Source organism: Corythoichthys intestinalis, chromosome 7 (assembly GCF_030265065.1).
Source record: "Corythoichthys intestinalis isolate RoL2023-P3 chromosome 7, ASM3026506v1, whole genome shotgun sequence".
Taxonomy (NCBI): domain Eukaryota; kingdom Metazoa; phylum Chordata; class Actinopteri; order Syngnathiformes; family Syngnathidae; genus Corythoichthys; species Corythoichthys intestinalis.
Window position 1 is genome coordinate 22,572,567 of NC_080401.1, and position 21,055 is coordinate 22,593,621.

A 21,055-nucleotide genomic window follows, 5' to 3' on the forward strand; every position below is an offset into this window, starting at 1 on the left:
TGCGACATCCGGTCCATGTGCTCTTGGAAGACAACCACTCACAAACTCGGCCTTTCCTGAAACTATCCACCTGTTGATGAATTCCAGTACTAGAGTATCTTGGAAGTTCAACTCTTGAGTAGGGACTGCTGGCATCTGAAAGTCACAGCATTTGACATGACTGTCAAGATTTTGACCAGCAGGTGGGGTTGCAAATGAAGCCTCAAGAATGAAACCTTATTGTCAACATTGGATGGAAAATGGACTTCTACAGGAGGTTCTTTACTGAACACGGCCACATCAATTAACATATAAAAACACACACAAGTTGGATTTCTTCTATTTCTCCACCTGAACAACAAGGTTACCATCACAACCAAGGTTGCGGTAGAAATTGGATTTTTTTTCCTTTTTGATGGACCGAACTGAATGTTGTGTGTACTTCCTACACCACAAACCCACTGGATTCTTGGAAAACAAAGGACAACTTCAATTTTCTTTACTTGAGTCTGAATATTGAAGTTTCTATTTTGAATGTTGAACTTTCTAAGTGCCTTTAAAAAATGATTTGAAGTATAACGATTTGAATTCTGCTTAATTGCTCATAAAGGTGTGTGGAAAAAAATATATTTTTCCCTGGTGTATCTTGCAAATTGATGTACATTGTTTATTTGGGAATTGGTTGTATGTCAGTTGTCCTGTGATTAGTGTAGAAAATTGCTGGCTTTGTTTTCAATTTATATCCGTTTCTGGTTCCTTTCTTTTGATTACCACACCCCGAACCTAGAACTGGTCCAGAAGCCAATATCTCCCTCTTCCTAATAAAAGAGGCACTACACTTGATTTATTCTGTGTCATTACTGCCACCATAAGATCTTAAATGTTTTATCGGCATAAGAGCTAGAACAGTATACCTTAAAGTGCATACAACAGGATAAAAAAGTATTAAATAGCATTATTATGTGAATTATAATCATATTTTGAGACAATTCGACTATATACAACAATCTGGTAAAGCGCAGCCGCAGATGACGAGAAATTTGTCTTTTAATCCGCCATTTAGCCACGTCTACCATTATAGGGCTCTAGCGTCCCCAACAGGAGGATGATATCAGCAGGGTCATGGTTTCATCTGATTTAGAATTCAACCCATTGAGGGGGAATTATTCAGAACGAGGAAAATGTGACGAAGAAGCCGTAAAATGTTATTGTTTCAGTCTCCAATATTTTTACCGTATATTCTTTTTATTTAAGTATTTTTTCCCAATTGCTAAAGAAATGGTAAGGTCATGACAAATCACAGTCTTGGAATATGAAATGGAATACGAAATGATAAAAATGCATTTATTCAGTATGACATGGCAAAATTACTCCATAATGGTCAAAACTGTCGACTTCACCTTTACTGTGGCACCTCCTAAACGATATTTTATGCCACTGTAGTTAGTAAGGCTTTTGTCATTTTTCCTGCCCCTTGAAACTACGATGACTTACCTGAAAAGAACTGGACATTTACAAGTAAAATGAGCGACTTTTTGTTAACACTAGTTGGCGCTGTAGGGTTGATACAAATGATCCCTACAGAACCTTTGAGGGTACGACTCTTACCAAGCACAAGAATTTTTGCGCAGATATGTTTATGTCTGCCAATTTATGACTGTTGAGAGTTTGTGCAAAGACGAAATGGCGACGGTCATTTTCACTTTTCTGTTGGAACCCTCTGCTTCAATGAAACCTCAACATTTTTCATCAGGCAACTGAACAAATGTCTTAAGGCTCCCCTGAAACAAGTTTGAGGTCAATAGATTTTTTTTTTTCCCCTTCCAAGAGGAGCCGGTCTCGTAACAAAGGCCGTTTCTTGTTTCCAGCAGGGGGCTCCAGTCCTAATGGGTAATATTTCAATGCAGTCGTGTTCAGGCTGGGATAACTCTCATACATGCCTGATATGAAAAAGATTGAACGTTGTGTCAGGGAGTTATTAGTCATTTTCTGAATTTGGTGTCTTACCAAAAAATTGCCGACTTTGGCACCCCGCCCAGGTCAGGCCCGTAAAAGAAAATTCACCATTTTGAAAACTTAAGCTCTCATATGTCTCCTGAACAGTCTCACCAATTTTGAAGACGATCGAACTAACGCCCTAGGCGACAAGGTCTCAAATGTGCACCCGGTAAATCAATAAATCAATCAATATGGGTGCAAGAGACTTTTTTGAAGCAGTTTTGCACAAGGTATCGACTCCCCAAATTTCATCGCTCTACGTCGAAAAAACCGAAATGGAGAGGCCCAATTTCATCGCTCTACGTCGAAAAAAACTAAATGGAGAGGCCTTTTTTAAAAATTCAAGGGGGCGCCACTGAGCCATTTTGTTACGTTTTTTCGCAACGATGCAAAATTATTTAAATTTACGCATAGCCGCATGTATGTGCAAATTTTGGTGAGTTTTCGAGCATGTTCAGGCCTCCAAATTAGCCATTTTCATTGGTCGAGAAAAAAAAATCCTTTGCAAAACAATAGGGCATTCGCACCTGTTGGTGCTCGGGTCCTAAATATGAATTTCATATTAAAAAATATATACGTGTATTTTTCGTCGTATAATTTTTTCCAGCCAAGTATCCAATATTCGTTTTCGGCCAAGAACTTTGCTTTTGGTACATCCCTAGAAAAAACTTAAAAGCTGACCATTGATAGGTTTTCTTTCCATTGGTTTTGATTTTTTGTTTGTTTGTTTGCTTTTTTGTTCCCCCAAATAAATTTGCATTGAAAAGGTCAAGAATGTCCTTTTTCAAGCCGTTTTTTAGTTTTGTCATTTTTGCTTGCCTCTGCGAACATCCAGACTCTCATTTGTATGCGGCCAACTGGATTGAATATAAATGCTGTTTTTACATTCAAACGCTTATTTTTGATCGGCCGTTGGCGACATCTCAGTGGTGAAGCGTTAACATTTAAAAGTACAAGTTTTTATTAGAAGCCTGTCTAATCGCCGCTCATTTTGTTGTTGGTGATGTGTACACCATCTTTTTTTTTTTTTTTATCCATTCCCCAGTTATTTGTGGATGAATCACAATAAATTAGGTAGATATACAAGGGTTGTAGACGCATTGATCCTCAGAGCATTTTTTTTTTCCAATCAAGAGCTGATAAATTGCTGACTCATTGCTGCCTGTAGGTTAAGAATTGGCCAGTAGAGAGCATGGGCGCTCTTCGTCATGGCCGTCAGTCTGAAGTAGCACAATAGTGCTTGGTATATTTAGTAACGAAAGAAAAAAACAATGATTACTAATTGTCTCCATTTAAATTGTGGTTTGCCAGGGTGTAATACCAAATTTTTTCCCATCAAAATGTTTGTCATTTTCCAAATTAAACAAAACTTGCCTGTATATTATGATGCTACACTCTTTTTAACTTTCCCTTCTTGATTTTAGCACACAAACCATTGTGATAGCATACAGACAGGATCAGGTGACAAGCAAGCAACTTTAATTCAGATGAAATGCGGTTTCTTTTAGGATGACATTACATTTGGACACAAAACCAAATGTGCTCTCTCAGGTATGACGATTAGGTGGGGGGGTTCATGTTTGACATTTACAGATTTCAATCACTATATGCAAGACCTGTGCTTATGTACAAAGTGAATTTGGGAAATGAGTCAATCGATAGTTTAAGATCCCTGCAGCACAAACTGTCAAAGGACATGAGTTGGAGGTGCTGCTACAAAGTGATCTGCCCAGGTAAGCCTGTAAAAATGTTTAAAATGACCATTTTTGTGACTTCAATTGAAAAGATGAACTCAAAAAGATACAAACTGTAATCATACAACACAGAGACTATACATAGCATTTCATACCATCACACCTCCGGGTTCCCATGCTTATACAACACATTTCCTCAAAGTATACGATTTTAATGGACTATTTGAACTAAATTACTACATTACCAGAGGATTCCTCAGCGGTACAAAGCTCTCAACTATCCTATGTAAATGAAGGAACCCTGAGATATGTCTGCAAGTGAAAACTTGGGAGTCACCAAATGACCATTAAATAATGCCAATACGTACAAGGACTTTTTCGTTAACTACGGTTACATTTTCACAAATGATGCAATGCTTTCTGTGGACTGACTCAATATCTTAATATGCTTCCTATTAAATCTTATTCAATATCTAAGACATTTAAATACTGACTTTACCATGAATACATTTTAATCCTTCTGCCCGCTTGCAGGGGAAAAAAAACACTGGAGTGAAATTGTTGTCCCGTATGACCTGTCTGACTGTAGATTAAAGGCTACACTCAGTTTTACGGAAAAATAGATATTTGATGCTGGTTACTTTAAAAAAAAAATCATTCTTTACAGGACACTCCAAATAAACAATAACTATAGCTCACTGTCCCCATAGTAAGAGCCTCCAATTAACGAATATTGCTATGAGGTACTGAGTTGACACCACCCAAAGATAAAAACAAAAGCAGAGCAACAGTACAAAATAATAATTAAAAAAAAAAGGTATTTTGAAAAAAACTGCCACCAACACCAACAACATTAATACCATTATTAATAGCATTAATAATAGCAGGAACAAAAAAGGGGGGGAGGGGCATCCTGTTTACCAGCTGCTGAAGCACCACTGCAATCAAACTACTTAAAAGGAAAAAAAAAAAGGAACGTGCATTAAAAGAGTGCTTTCATGTCTCTAAGAGCTGGTGCGACATGTTCGTGTCCAATAACGCACACTCACAACACTTCCCTCCTATTAGCGTCCATCACATTGGTGTTGCAGAGTTGAGTCGTTCTCTAAAACTGGCCCTCATCCTGGGGAAAATGTGACTGAAGGAGGGTCTCCATGTAGGAGACATAGCCGCTGCTTGGCATGTAATTGTCCAACATGTTCTGCACGGTCGGGGGCAGTGGTGTGGGCGGAAGCGGAGCAGGGGACTGCGCTGATAAAAGGGGGTCAGAGTTCAATTGACACTGGAAAGGGGCCGAATGGCTTGTTATCGCGGGGTCCGGGTTCAAATTCGTCAAAACATGGGACAAGGCACTGCCTGTGCCCATCAGTGCCCCAGGAAGCATCGGAGTAACATTGGGGGGCGCGGACGCTAGAGATGAGCTCGTGCTGATGGTGGAACGAACTTGCGAGGCCGCCACAGTACTCGTGATGCCCACGTGCGTCGACGGCGGTGCTGCTACAGGAAGAATCGGCTGGGGTGGGGGTATCGTTGCCGCGGGGGCGTTGGTGTGTAGGGTAGAGGTGGAGGGGAGGCAGCGGCGTTTGGCTGCTCCGGCTCCATCTTGTAATGAAGAAGTGTCCTCCTGGGACGTAGGTATGGCCTGAAACAAAGAGCCGTATGCAGACTTTAGCGCACACTACATCAGTTCTTTCATTTTCTCTATCTCTACGAATTGTTCTTTTCTAAGCCCACAAACGGCAACATCACCAGGAAAAAAAAAAAATCACTCACGATAATTTATCCTCTTTTTGAAAATTGTTTAACTTCAATATCTTTATTCATTTTTCTCTAATAATTGCTCATTTCCATTTTGAATTATTTTCCAAAATTTTAAATACCTAATATTTGATTTAAATTGATTAATATTTGTTTAATCAATTCTAAATAATACTGCAAAATAACATGACAAAATAACAAGTGGAAATAACTACCGTATTTTACACACTATAAGGCGCATCCAGTCCTTAATTTGTAAATCATAAGGTGTCGGAACACAAAGTACTTATGACAGCGCAGGGATGACGAGACGGGCACAGGTCCCGAACATATGCAAAAAATGGTGCTGAAAACAAAGCGATTTGTTTGTCCCACTTTTCAGTGCATCAACAAATCTCCGACTCTTTCAAATGACGTTAAATTTTTATAAACAACATGCAATTCTTGGGATTTGTTCTGTAAATGAATTTATGCATATTATTATTTTATAATTTTTTAAAAAACGTTTTTAGATGATTATTATTTTCTATAAATGAGAGGTGCCGGATCTGCCCAAATAAGTCCTGGAACACAGGGAGGCCTAAATCAAGAGGTGCCTGATCTTGTTACTGCAGGATCCGGCACAAATTAACTCCTGGGCGCATCGGCGTACAAGGCCAACTTCTGTGAATGGCCCATTTTAAAACTGTTTTCATATAAAGGGGTACAGCTACTTATGAACGTCTCTACAAATGTTATTTTCAGGTTACGACACGTTTAAACGGGAAAATATTGCCTCTTGTTGAGAACGAAATTTCAGGTTGCAAGAGGCAAAAATAGTATACAATACTGTAAAAGATACGTTTGTACTTTGCTTTTAAATGCCACGTCCAAAGATCTCTTTTTTGCAGGGTTCAACAAGCCAAATTTAAGACTTTTAAAGACATTTTTAAGACCACAATGAATCAATTTTACATTGATACCGGCAAAAAACGTACAAAAGACTTTAAAGGAAAATTGGAGGCCTGCAACGTGTATGAATTTATTCCCAGCTCTTTCCCACTGATACAAATGAGCTGGAAGTTCTACTACTAGTAGTGAAGTAGTAAAGTAGCATTAATCGATTTTTAAGACCCTTCAAAATTGTATTGAAGACCTTTACTGAGCTTTTAGGGGAATTTTAGACATTTTAAGGCCTTAAATTCCAATTATTGGATTTAAGACTTTTCCCCCCCAAACTTTTTCCGACACCACGGATACCCTGTGGTCATAATATTTCCCATCATGCTTAGTAAAGGCATTCCGCGCTCCTATTGGCCTATTGTTGATGACGGTTCAATTTGGGTGTCGCAGTATGGCCACGTACACAGACCCGACGGTGTTATTGTTTATATTGCGGGTCGACATCTGAGCCAAATGCGCACAAGGCTTCTCACGTTTTTGTCTCACGATAAGTTTTTTTAAACCCACAGACAGTTCATTACATTAGTAGCACATTAAGGCATAGGGCACAATTGATCTCGTGAAAGAGGACATTGCCTCACTCCAAAGGTAAGATTTTTTTTCTTTGCATTTTGCTCTATTATAGGAAATTTTAGGTTAGGTTCGGTTAATGGAATGATTCAAATATGTTTGGCTGTTTTTTTTATTCCGGTTTTACCCCAATAATAATATTAAACGTAGCATGTCAGTAGTGCTTGGAACGCATTAGGGTATTTACATGTAAAACACATCTCTAAGGCTAGGTTCATACCGCAGGTCTTAATGCACAATTCCGACAGTTTTTGTCATATCGTTTTTTGGCATGCCCGTTCAAAGTGCCTTTGTCCATTGAGCCCTTTCAAGTATCATGCATGCGCACTAATTCGCAGATACAGTACGCTGAACAAACTGACCCGCATGCGCAGGAGCTGAAAACTTGAAAAGTTTGGTGGTAGAGAAACACACTGGTGGCCTACATGATTGGGGCCGACTAAAAATGATAAATTCACAGGAATTTTGAGATTATGGCTATTGTGTAACATCAGGTCCTATAAAAAGGCAGTTTTAAAAATACACAGCATTTTAGTGCAATGTCAGAGAGCTGGGACAGGTTTGTTCACCAATCGACCATAGGAAGTCGCCATTGCGCTTTCAACCCTCTCACCAGACGTGGTTGAAGTATGTATACTTTTTATACCTTCTTTAGGGGCACTGTTTCAGCCTGCCAGTAGAGGAAAAAAAAGCTTGACGGCCCACCAAGATTACAAAGCACTTGGGGGAAAACCTGGGTGCCATGATACTACTGAGACGCAACTGTTTGTAAATTATCAACTAAAGTAACTTACAAATGTGTCACCTTTAAATCAAAGCAAACAGCCCACAGATCAATACTCACAAGACGAGTCCGGACCCTCTTTGGCAGTTCCTGGTCCAACAGATGGATCTCTGACTGTTTAAGCAACTGCTGACTTTTGTTGTCAAACTCAACCTGGGCACATCAAAGCCAATAATTAATAATAAACTGACATCTAAAACACACGCTTTAACATGTAAATAATGTATTTAAGTCAATTGCTCCATTATTCGATAGAATTTTCATTAGGACACTAAACTATCTTTAATAGCTGCAGCCCACACTGGGACAGACTTCCACTGATACATTCAGTATTACCAGAATAATGTGCTCATGCATATTCACCTGGAAGACCTTGTGTGTGTGTTCTCTGACAAAAGAAGCATTGAGGTCTTGACCGTCAAGCGTGCTGACAACGATCAACTCTCCACTATCGGGAGGACCTCTACGGAGGCAGTTGTGACTCTGCAGGAGAAGGGAGATTGACCAGGAGTCATTTTACAGAATTCACACATCTAACGAAATAAGGATCTGATGGAGCATTTGTGATACTCAATTGTATGCCTTTATAACTTGTATTTTTATCAAACACCTACAGTGACACATCTACATTGTTTTACTACAACTGATTCTTTCACTCGTGTGTGTGGAGCACTCACGGTTATGTTTTCCGGGAATATGTTGTCACAGTATGAGCCGTCGTCAAAATTGACCTCGTAGAAGGTTTGTGTGGCAATGCCGATGATGGTACAATGGTAATACCAGCTATCCGTATTGCGGCCTATTACCCTTTGACCCAAGGTAGGGCCCTTTGACTGGACTTTGACTGGAGTACGTGGCTGGAAAAAAATACAAATACAATCAGTTGAAAACACTCACTCACTACCCTAACCCTATATACTCTAAAATTTAAAGGGAACCTTGGACTTAAAGACTTGTAGGCGCCAATAAGCCACAATTGTTCTCTTTTACTAAAAGGGAAATGTTATTAGAAACACCTATATTATTGCCATTGATTTAGAAATGATCACATTCTGCTGCTGGTCAGATTGTTTTGTTACAGCTGTGGGATGAGTTCCCAACGTCCTACCTGCATCCAATTCCAGCTCATCAGCAGTGTCTTCATACCGATCCTAGGCGGCTTGCCGAGATATTGACTTGCAGCCATTTGACAGTTTGTATGTTTTTTTTTTTTTAATTGATCCCAACCTACTGTCACAGACCCTTTCTGTGTCTGCTTTTTTGTGATCGCATGTTTTTTTGTGTGTTCAATAAACCCATTAATGCAATCCCTATGTTATTGTTGTCTGCTTGCTGTCTGAAGTGAACCGGGTTTTCTAATTCCGTGGTCAAGCCAGCCCCACATCCTTTTCAGTTCGTTCCCCTTTCAGGTTTTACCGCAGAGACAGACAACACATGTGGGTTGCGATTGCTTTAGAAGGAAAATCCTGACTCCAACGTTACGAGGAAGCATGGTCTTATGGTCTACGTGCTTATCTGTCGCACGGCAAAGGCTGGTTCGAATCCCGCTGGAGACCTTCATTTATTGCTTTTGCTGCTTGTTTTGTGAAATATTGGCAGCGCTGCCCAGTGACATCACCTCTCAGACTGCATTGCGTCATCAGCAACAATGGCAACCTACTAGTTAAACTAATTTTACAAATTTTATTAAAACAAAAACATTAAGAGGGGCTATAATATCAAATTATTATAACTTATACTAACATTTATCTTTTAAGAATTACATGCCTTTCTATCTCTGGTACCCTTTGAGAGGGCGTTAACCTTGGTTTCAACTGAAAGTTGTCACTTTTGGTCTGTTGACATAGAAGTAAATATACTTTTTTTTGCTACTGATTCAGTCCAAAGTTACAGAAATTAAAGAGTAAAAGCAAAAAAAAACATTTTTATCATGTATTCCATCGCACAATGAGTATCAAGAAGAGAATCGATCAATACGCAGTAACGATAACGGAATTAGAATCACCAAATGGTTTTGCCCTTTTCCATCCCAAATAATAAGCATCTGTGTTCTAGGTTATATTTAATGCCACGGAAATTCTTTAGTACCATTCTCCAGACTGATACCTTTAAATAATGTGATCCTTCCGGTGGAAGAGCTCTCCGTACAATCTCTTGCACTTTAATATTTGACTACAAAAGTATCAGGTAAAGCTTACTACAACAGCTGGACTACATTTGGGGTTTATGTGAGGCACTTTAAATGATGGGAGGTGTGTGCCGACTCCCATTTAACACAAGTTTGAATGGTATTGGTTTACTCTTGGGGGAAAAAAAAAAAGTCACAGCCCCAATTGTAGGTATATATACTTTACCTCTCGAATTGTATCTCAATCAAGTGATTTGTTAAGTTAAAACAATTAAACCCTTTTACTTTTGCGTTATCTTGATCTAGCAGCTTTCTTCTCACCCCACAAATGCCAGTTTACGTTAAAAAGGATTGTTACCTTTAGAATAACTGTTCTATGCCTGTGACAGGTGACAGACACAACGTAGGGCCAGTCAGCTGGTTTCATGACAACTCCAGCAATTTGGGCGCATGTAACATGGAAAGATGTTGCGCAGTTCTCCTCAGAACACTGGATGCATGCGCCGCGGTTTTTATTGTCACTCTTGCCATGGCAGAAGACACATACCTATGAAAAAAGAACCAAAGACAAAGACACTAAGCACAATATCCATTAAACGCTTTGGAGGGATTTGTAATTGCCACCAAATGAATACAAAGTCGATGACGCTTTCCCATCTTGACTCCTATTGGGAGTCTTGCATCACCTGCTGCATCCCAGCTCTGGCACAGGTTTGCAAATAGCCCTTGGAGGGCATCCTTTCTGCAAATTGCTTTATCCCCCCCTCACATTGTGAGAGTTAAACCTCACCCAAGTCTCCCACAATTCTGACTTTAGTGGCAATTTGAGTCTACCTGTAAGGAGTCTTCATTCCAGGCCTAAACCTTTTCCAATCATGAGAATTCGCTTGAGCGCCTTTGGTGTGCTGTATGTGCCCCATGTCGGTTCAACAAAGACATTTGTTTATGTGTCCTGCGATTGGCTGGCAACCAGTTCAGGGTGTACCCTGCCTTCTGCCCATCGTTTGCAAGGATGGGCTCCAGCACCCCCACCCCAAACCTTGTGAAGATAACCGGTATGGAAAATGAATGAAAGAAATGATTATTTTGGTATAATTACAGCACATTTTGTTGTCTGGGTAAGATTACAAAGGTGAGGTAGCTTGAGCCCACAGAAAAGAATACATGTAGATGCACAATAGTCAAATAAGAGAATCAACAAAAAATGACATTAAGTGTGAGATATTGACAGGAATGTAGACTCAACAGGTTTTAGTTAACAGTTTCATTTGTGAATTAACATCTTCAGTGGACACATACTGTACACATCAGGACAAAGCCAAATTTAAAGGAATTGAACTAGTCTGTATACTGTACAATAAAAAAAATCTGTGAAAATCATATATAAATTGATGTGGGAATTATATTTATAACTTATATTTGAAATGTAAATATTTTCTGTTAATGTGGGCAAGGAGGGATTTTTTTTTTTTTTTAGTTTAGTTTTTCAACAAGCTCAGGGATGGTTGGGGTCAAGGAAAGTCACGCAATAGCATATCGCTTCTGATTAGTAAGCTTGGCAGGAAAACGGGCATTCTGAGTCAGTTAGGAGCACTAGTAAAAAATACAAACATTGGTGATCACATCTTTTGCATTTTCAAAGATTATGATTTTTATAAGCTCTAGTCTGCATGCATTCACCTGAGTAACAATGGAGATTGCGATAAAGCACAGGAGCATATCAGAGATACAGTGAGCAATGAGTGCTGGGAGTATGGCGATATTATGCAGGGAGCTTTTACTCCCTCTGCCTATTTGAGATCACCTTGCTTAAGAACATTTTTTGGGGGGTTTCTACGTAACCTACCAGATTTTTTCGTTTTTCTGGAACAGCACTGACGTCTACTGGCTCCCTCTCAATGGCATTGATGAAACGAGCTTCGGCCACTGCAATGGCACAGATGATATGGACCCACCTAGTTCAAGAGAAGATAAACACCGCCAAAAAATTACCTCTGATTAGCCAATATTCCAACTGGAACTACAGATATAGTTATTGAGAGAAATGCTAGGAGACCATAAATGATCGATGCTAGGATGTGTATAACTATTTTCTCAAAAGAAAAGTCATAAATACGGTACATGAACAATGCCAATTAGCATTCTCTAAACATCGAAGATTTTGTGTGTGCTGTGTCACACTACCAAATGAGGACACGGAACCACTGTGATGTTTTTGTCACATGACATCCAAGTTCATGCAACAAACTGCAATTAACAGAATACATTTTTTTTTAAGTACAAACCATTAATTTTCTAAGAAATGCTAAGATGTGCCACAAAATGCCATTTAGAACTTCTCAAATAGCTGCCAAATGATATGGATTTACATAATCTAAGTGTTTAAACAGTTTGATTATGGAAAAGATTATTCCCATTTCTATGTTCCCCATGAGATGCAAATATAAAGAATGATTTTTATCCTCCCAGAAAAGACCCTAGTGCTTTCTGATGTAAAGCAGGACTGTCATGATTTCCATTGTGTTTGTTTTGGCTATGCAGCTAATCACAAAATACCTGTTGTCGATGGTAACCTTCAAAGCTCCTCCCCGTAAATTGCAGAGGCAACACTCCTGAAAATCAAAATTGACAGTGCAAAAATAATGTTTTAAATAATTTCCCTTATAAACAAATTAACTTGGATTTGTAGGAATCAGAGCCACATACCACTCCCCAGGCACCTGCCATGCATCTGGAGCATGTCCACTCATTCTTCACAGTGTCTGGGTTGACACCAAAACAACCTACAAGAGAGAAAATTGTTAGAACAAAAGAAGTATTTTCAACGTCTGTTTTTTGTTCTCAGGGCTTGCCAATTAATGAACTTTATTTTTAAAAAGTGTCTATAAAGCTCAAGGGTTGACAAGAGCCCACTGCAGCTCACGAGTAGATAACAACTGATGAGAGTCGTTTTAGTGAGACTGCCTGAGCCAGGCTTGGTTTCGTAATACATATATTACGACTCAAGCTGACAGCCCAATTTTCTTTAAAAATATATCAATAGAAAAAAATAAACAAAGAAACATGATTCCGAAAAAAGTTGTGAAGCTATACATATTGTGGCTAAAAACTGTCCAACTCCTCACGCCAAACGTGCGTCAGTAATGCATGCAAAACAATCAAAAATAGCAACACATAATCCACACAGAACGCAATTCTTTCCAATATTAATATTAATGAATTTATTATATTAATATACAGCAGTCAAAAGTCAAATTCAAAACTACCACTAACAAGTAATTGCAGATTAGATATCTATTCATTTTTCACAAAAAATATGTATCCCTACTGTGCTGCTTCTGTTTATACCAGATAGTTTTGTGTTGCAGCACAACCTAATGCATTTAACATTTGTGGCAGGTCAATTTAATGTCAATTCAAATTTAGAGTGGAGGAGAAACTGTCATAATTTTGTATAGTTTTTCACCAAATAATTTAAAATTTATATCTTGTTGTAAAATGGCCGATATCGTGACAGATTTTTTTTTCCATATCGCACAGCACCCTCTGGAAGTATTGCTGAGCCTATTCTGTGATTTCATTTACAGTAGCATTCGTGTTTGTGGTGCCATGCCGTTTAAGGGCCTGAAGATCACCGACATTCAGTAAGATTTTCAGCCTTGAACCTTACGCAAAGTTACTCATGGAGATCCTTCCAGATTTTCTGGGTTTTTGGATGATGTTATGCACTGTAGGTGTTGCTAACATCAAACTCTTGACAATTTTCACCTTTCTGATATTGCTCCATCCACTCTTTCTGTATCAATAATGGGGGAAGTGGTGATCCTCTACCATCTTGGTTTCTGAAAGATACTGCCACTGTCTCAAAAGCTAGATAGCTATGCTCAATCATGTTTCAGCTGTTCATTATAATATTTGCAATTGACTGTTCCAGCCACTTGTTACTCTCAAATGTGACTAGACGGCTTTGTCCGCCATTGTTCCCAAGCGTAAAAGTCTTTTTGCAAGACTTTTCACCAGGGGCCAACCACCCCTTAAATGGATGGAAGATGGATGGTTTATTTTTTATTAAATTTACACTCCCCCGTTTTCGCTCACTTGTACAACTGCAAAAAAACAGTAAATGGCGTCATGGCGATAATTCAAGTCACAGACATACAGTGGGGAGAACAAGTATTTGATACACTGCCAATGGGTTCTCCCATTGGCAGTGTATCAAATACTTGTTCTCCCCACTGTATGCTGAGGTTGCGGACAATGTACTGTATAACATATACTATATTAATCCCAAACTACCATATTTAGTTCACAGCAATGAATAAAACAAATACAAATCATTAGGAGTTTTACAGCAGACTACAGTGATTCTCCTGGCATTAAACGCATTGTCTGTAAATTTAATATCTACTGCAATTTTCCATTACATTTAAGACAATTTAAGGCTTTGATTATCCGGATTTGTAATTTAAGACATTTTAAGACTTTTTAAGGTCATACAATTTCTCAATTTGAACTTTTGACCTATAATCTATGTTCTATTCTGAATAAAATACTGAAATTTGGCGCATAATTGCATTCAGGTTTTTTTTCAGAATTTGTAGTGTCTCAACTTTATTGGACAGTTCATGTGAAGAGTCCTTTCCATCACTATTACCTACATCACTATTCTATGATGGAATAAACACAATAAAACCTTTTAAATACATTGTTGCTTTTTTTAATCTAATTTCGTATGATGAAAAATTTTTTAAAGAAATACGGCTAAAATCACAAATGCTTTTTCTTGGTTTTTTGGAATGCTTTAATCAGTGTTGTTTTCATCAACGATGACGATAACGAAAATATTTCATGTTTTCATGACAAAGACGAACTAAAAACCTGTCTCGGGTGACTGAAAACTAACGAGACTAATGCTAGTTTTTGTCTGACGAGACGAGAACGAGATGAAAATTCGCTGTAGTTTTTGTCATAAGTTCACAATGTTTGACATTTTCTTATCGTATGTGTAGTTAGCATGTATCGTAGCAGTGTTTGGTCGTGTCACTCAGGTGACATGCTGCCCCTGCCCAACACACACGCTTACCCATAGGTGTCCTATCCAGTCTCCAGACTTGCATTTTGTGAAACACATGTCAGTTGCTGCTTTGTTTTCTTATCTTCGCTAGACATGCCATGTTGCTTTAGCCTTTAAAGGGCTGTGCTGAGTGATCATCACGAGGGTTGTTCCGATCATGTTTTTTTGCTCCCGATCCCGATCGTTTTAGTTTGAGTATCTGCCGATCCCGATATCTCCCGATCCGATTGCTTTTTTTTGCTCCCGATTCAATTCCAATCATTCCCGATAATTTTTCCCGATCATATACATTTTGGCAATGCATTAGGGAAAAAAATGAATAAAACTCGGACGAATATATACATTCAACGTACAGTACATAAGTACTGTATTTGTTTATTATGACAACAAATCCTCAAGATGGCATTTACATTATTAACATTCTTTCTGTGAGAGGGATCCACGGATAGAAAGACTTGTGACTTTGTATATCGTGACTAAATATTGCCATCTAGTGTATTTGTTAAGCTTTCAGTAAATGATACTGCAGCCATGCCCAAATGCATGATGGGAAGTGGAGCCATGACTGTGCGTAGTGCTTCCAATTGACATATCTTCTCTGCGTTGGGAAATAACATAAGGTGTTAAGAAAAAGATCAATTGCTACCTTGCTTCCCAACATTGCTTCCCATGATATTTCTAATCGTAGGGAGAGGGATTGTAAGGCTTTAGCCAATTAAAAAAAGGCTCCAAAGGCTGCCAAAATTCACTCTATGCATTTTACGCTGCCTTTTATCTCTCTATATTAGGGCTGCAGCTATCGAATATTTTAGTAATCGAGTAATCGACTGAAAATTCTATCGATTAATCGAGTAATCGGATAAAACAAATATATTTTTAGGTGAAGAGCAATTATAAATATACATGAGAAAACAAGACATTTCATCTAATCTTGAACCATTTTCAGTCAATCAATGTCTTTATTTTCGATGTATATTGTTGAAAACAGCCAACAATTGCATCTCAGATGTAACTAGAATTAAAAAAAAGACAAATTCACTGCTTTCACTCAAAAAACCTTTAGATCTTATTAAAATATATATATATTTATACCTAAAAATGCCATTACGCTTGATAACACACATCACTTAAAAGTTAGGATTTTTTCCCACCTGTTTCAATTGAATTTCTATTTGTGTCAAGCCATTTTTAAGTTCTAGTTAAGTTTTACGCTACTCTAAACTGTAAGTCCTGATAGGATTTTGTGTTTTTGCAGTGTTCAAGATAAATGTATGATACAGGCTGTATTGGAGCACATTAGGGACCAGTGCTACTTGTTTTATCCAGCAATGACTACTAAGCTAAAATTGATAGTTAGCATTATTGAGTTTTTATTTTACACCCTTATCACTCCACAAAGCTATGTTATGTTAAAGCCTGTATGTAAGACACGTTAGCCACGCATCGAAAGTGGTCATAATTAATAGAAACCTAGCCCTCCGCAGGGCTAACGTTACGTGAGCTAGTGACTCAGACAGTAACGTTAATCTTATTTTTAGCGCTTAGCGCTCTTTATTAGCGCTTAGCGCGCTACTGCTTTAAGATGGCCGCTGTTTATTAACGCTGCCCAGACGCGGTCGAGTCTATCATATTGCATCTAGTTCAACATACATGTGATCTCTATGAGACTCCTCAGATGCTACCTGCTACCAACTTAACATCACGCGGGCTAGTTTTTAGCAACGTCGGCGTAGTTTGGAGCGGCTGTCGGCTGCGGAAATGTTTTTTTATATTTTCTTATTGCTTCTTCCTCTACGCACGTGACGTCAGCGCGTTGTCCCGCATTAAAAGTAGTCCGAGCGAAACGTGATGCTTAGAGCTGTCAAAATAAACGATTACTCGAGGTGAATAAAATTACTCGGATCAGTTTTTAAACTCGAGTTACTCGAGTTGCTCGAGTATTCGTTTCAGCTCTACTCTATATAGATAAAACGACACCATTACAGATTGAGCGCGACAATGCGTGAGTGGGTCGTGCAACGCATGCATTAATTGTGTTAAATATTTTAGCGTGATACTTTTTTTTTTAAATTAATTACCGCCGTTATCGGGATAAATTTGATAACCCTACCTTAAGCCTAAACTAAAGACTCTGGATGAGTGTAACATATTATGTCCGTAACGTTAAATACAATTCGAAAAGGATTTAATTAAAAAATATATATATATTAAAAAGAGGCATGGCCGATATTTTTTTGCCGATTCCCATACTTTGAAAACGACGTGATCGGACCCGATCGATCGGCATCCCGATCTCTAATATCATGCACTAAATGTAACTTGTAGCATTAGCTTAGCATTCGCGTTAGCATTACGCATGGTGAGTGTCGTCATAAACTCTTGGAAAAGTTTTTATATACAGTTCGTGGTGTCAAGGTGATTTTAATTGAAAATAATGTACTTTTTCCTGGTGAGTGTGTATTATCATGACAAAGATAGTGAGGTCCTTGTAGGCTCTACAATTATGTGCTCGTCTGTCAATGTTCATTTGAAATTGTTGGAAACCTTTTATTTATTTATTCAAGGAAAACATTTTTAAGTTTACAGACGAAAACATTTTAAGTAACTGTTGACTAAATCAATCAAATCAAAACTAAAAGCGCTGCCAAAAACAACGGTTTTAATACTTACTGGCATGAACCTGCATGTTGCATGAGGAGCAACGTAGCAAGATGCTGGTTCCATCCTCCCCAATGTAGTTGCTAGTGGGAAGAGGTTCAGTGCTGCCTGTCCCAACACTAAAGCACATTTCAGGGACTATTGGGCGGGTTCGACTCCCATGATGAGGTGTGAAGGGCTGTTGGCCATCATTTAGTTTGACCGGTTCAGTGATTGGCTAACCAGACAGACAGAAAGAGAATATAAATTGTACTGTATATATCACAATAATGTTATTGATTTGAACAAACACAGGGCTTAAATATTCATCTTAAACCTCTTATTTTTCGAGAATAACGTTATTTGTGGGTAATTTCTTGGGCAGGAACGAGAGAAATTTCTATGTACATGTGCCACGCTTTACCTTTTTCTAATGTGGTAGATTTGTTGTGGAAATATATAAAGTATGTAATGATAGACAGGTAATCCCCGGGTTACGACGTATACGACTTGCACGATTTCGACTTTACGACGCCGGAGTCATGCCCACCATTTTGGCTCCAGTCGTTATTTTTTTTAAGTCACATAACCGTGTAGAGCAGGGGTGGGCAAAGTATTTCACAAAGGGCCGCAGTGGGTACGGGTTTTTGTTCATACCCATTAAGAGGACAACCTTTTCACCAATATAGTGTTTTACACGTGCAATCAGTTGATTCCAGTCAGGTGCTTTTTGTTTCTGCTGAAACCTCATTGGTCAAACTGTCTGTGTTGGATCGGTTTGAACAAAGACCAGGACCCACTGCGGCCTTCGAAGACTGGTTTGCCCACCGCTGGTGTAAAGTGTGTGTTTGAGCTCTATTTTCTCTGTGTAACAGCTGTCAAGTTTCCCTGCAAATACTTGTTTCGCCAATAAGAGGCGCTGTTGTCTCACTAATGTTAATTGAAATTTACATGATTTGCAACTTATTTTTTCCGTGCATCGTTTTTGCTTTTCTGCAGTCATTGTACAATTCTTGGGACTATATTGTTAAATCAAAATTTGTTTACAAGTTAAAGTAAAATGGTGAAATTTATAAGTTTGATTACAGTGAGCGCACACCCAATAAGGTCGCTTCTGTTTTCTACCAAGTAAGTAGAGTCCGATGCAGCAAGCAACGGTGTATAGCATAAGCAGCTCGACATCGTCTAAGTTGCTGAAATATAGCTCTAAATAAGCCTCACAAGGCACATCGACCTTCCTGTTTGTTCCCTAGCAGGCCAAAGTGTTCTACAGTGTGCTTGCGGTTTAAAAGTAATACTAAAGTAAACATCAGTGAAGCAAGAACTTGTGTCCCCACTTGTGAACAAGCCGGCATACTCAGTGTACCTTTTTCACCATCCACCAGCATTGATGGTAAGTTTTTTTTTTAAACTTTATTTCATTAATATGACGTATAATTCATGTCTTTGGATAGTTATTTTGCGATTTATCGGGTATTTAGGGGTACTTAAAGGGTTAATTCCAACTTATGCGGAAATTCGAGTTACGTCGCCAGTGTAGGAACGGAACTAGTGATAACGTAGGGGCTACATGTATGTGGCATTCATCAGCTGCGTTTTCTTTGTCACTAAAACCCCTTATTTTCTGTTGAGATAACTATAGGAAAAACTAATACCAGTCTTTGGCAACTTAATATGTAGAATTCTGTGTGTGAACTGTGGAGGTACCTTTGAATATGGACAGAAGAGGGAGCAGACAGCACAGTATGGCTGGAGGATAGACACAGCAGAATTGAAGGCCTTCTCAGCCAAGAAATTGCGGGAGCGACTTTGCCAGAGGTGCTCCTGTTTCTCCATGCTGCTTTTCAGTGCCAAGGATGAGGAGAGCTCTGATGAAAAATTAATAAAATCTTGTTTAGAGTCTGAAGGTTTTCTCTTCGTAAATTATACAAACAACAAATACATAATACTTTCCTTTATAGAAAATGTATGAGCGTTCTCCAGACACTCCAAAATTGTGTCAACCAGCAAGTATTAAACTAGAAAAGCTTTTGGAGTATTGTACAACACTTGAAATACCATTTTCTGCTGGACACAAATACAGTAGCGGAGGCTTCAACATGTTCTCATATGTTGATACTAAATTTTTCATTAAATCCCTTTAAGCTACCGGTCCAAACAATTCATCTGCCCTCATCTCTCAGTTTTCCATTTAATTCTACTTTTCCTACAAAATCATGACAAGCAAACAGAAAAGGAAAGGCCATACAGTCGCGTATTTATTATTCGTATGATGTGGGGAACAACCCTCCTCTACCAATAAGCATGAGGAAAACCAAGGATTTGCTAATGGATTAATGTAGGTCAATAGTAATCAAGAAGGAAATTTTGTATTTAGACTAAGAGTAAGTAAAAAACAAAATCCATGTCATGAGGATACCTTTGGAACCAGTCTGATCTTGCTTGACAACGGACAAAGGAGACCGCATGGGTGGTTTGGTGAGGGGGTGGCGTCGGCTCTTCTTAACTTTAGTCATCTTCAGCGGGGTGTAACTTGGCTGAGCAACAGTTTTCTCTTTCTAAATGTATATTAAAAACACACACACAAAATAACAAGTTATTAGTATTTACTCGATTAAAAAAAGTTTCTATACAACAATCAATAATACATTTGGAGCAGGGATTCCCAATCAGTGTGCCGTGTTACATCATCTAATGCACTTTATTGGACAAAAAAATTATTCAAAACAGCAAAATAATTTTGTTCGTCTATCTATTCTTTGCCAATGAAAAATGGTAACAGGTGGAATAAATGAATGAATAAATGGTCTTTCACAAAATGGAAAAAATATATAAATTGAAACTGTATCCACATTTTCTGACTATTGTGCAGGCTGAAGGCCTGTCAAGTCCAGGCTTATTTTGTTGTTGTTGGAGGTGTATACACCATCTTTTTTTTTTTTTTTATGAATCATCTGTTATTTGTGAACAGACCACTATGAAATTTGGTAGGTATATGCCTGGGATGTATAGTCGTCGAACCTCTGAGCCCGATTTTTTTTTTCTAATCAGGGATGATTAATTAATTGCAGACTTATTGTAGCATGTAGGTTAGGAGCAGAGGTGGGTAGTAACACGTTACATGTACTCTGTTACATTCACTTGAGTAACCTTTTGGAAAAATGTACTTCCAAGAGTAGTTTTACTAAACCATACTTTTTACTTTTACTTGAGTAGATTTGTGAAGAAGAAAAAACGCTACTCTTACTCCACTACTTTGGGCTACACAAAGAGTCGTTACATTTTTCCTCTTTATTCTTCATATTAAATGTACAGGATGTACATAGTCTCTTTACTATTTAAAAAAATATATTAAAAATGCAATTGATTACCGGTAGATATTTTATTCAGATTTGTTCTATTGTATTCAGCGTTTATTGAAGTTTTTTTTCCCCCCCCTTTTAATACACTTCTAACTCGATTTCTTGCCATGCATCAGTAATCCTTCACTT

The 21,055-nt window shown here is 38.4% G+C and overlaps 1 protein-coding gene across 1 annotated transcript in view; it reads right to left on the reverse strand.

Moving 5' to 3' along the window:
* Positions 1-3,769: 3,769 nt before the first annotated feature.
* The window catches only part of kdm4b (lysine (K)-specific demethylase 4B), a 73,083-nt gene continuing 55,797 nt past the window's right edge, over positions 3,770-21,055 (reverse strand). Inside the window, exons 12-22 of the mRNA XM_057841463.1 lie at positions 19,984-20,122; positions 19,272-19,432; positions 17,598-17,802; positions 12,560-12,636; positions 12,410-12,465; positions 11,700-11,808; positions 10,212-10,400; positions 8,403-8,582; positions 8,089-8,208; positions 7,786-7,878; positions 3,770-5,313 (exon numbers count right to left, since the gene is read on the reverse strand). Of these exons, the coding sequence (XP_057697446.1) occupies positions 4,777-5,313; positions 7,786-7,878; positions 8,089-8,208; positions 8,403-8,582; positions 10,212-10,400; positions 11,700-11,808; positions 12,410-12,465; positions 12,560-12,636; positions 17,598-17,802; positions 19,272-19,432; positions 19,984-20,122 (1,866 nt within the window). The 3' untranslated portion in view covers positions 3,770-4,776. The remainder of the gene's footprint in view (positions 5,314-7,785; positions 7,879-8,088; positions 8,209-8,402; positions 8,583-10,211; positions 10,401-11,699; positions 11,809-12,409; positions 12,466-12,559; positions 12,637-17,597; positions 17,803-19,271; positions 19,433-19,983; positions 20,123-21,055) is intronic.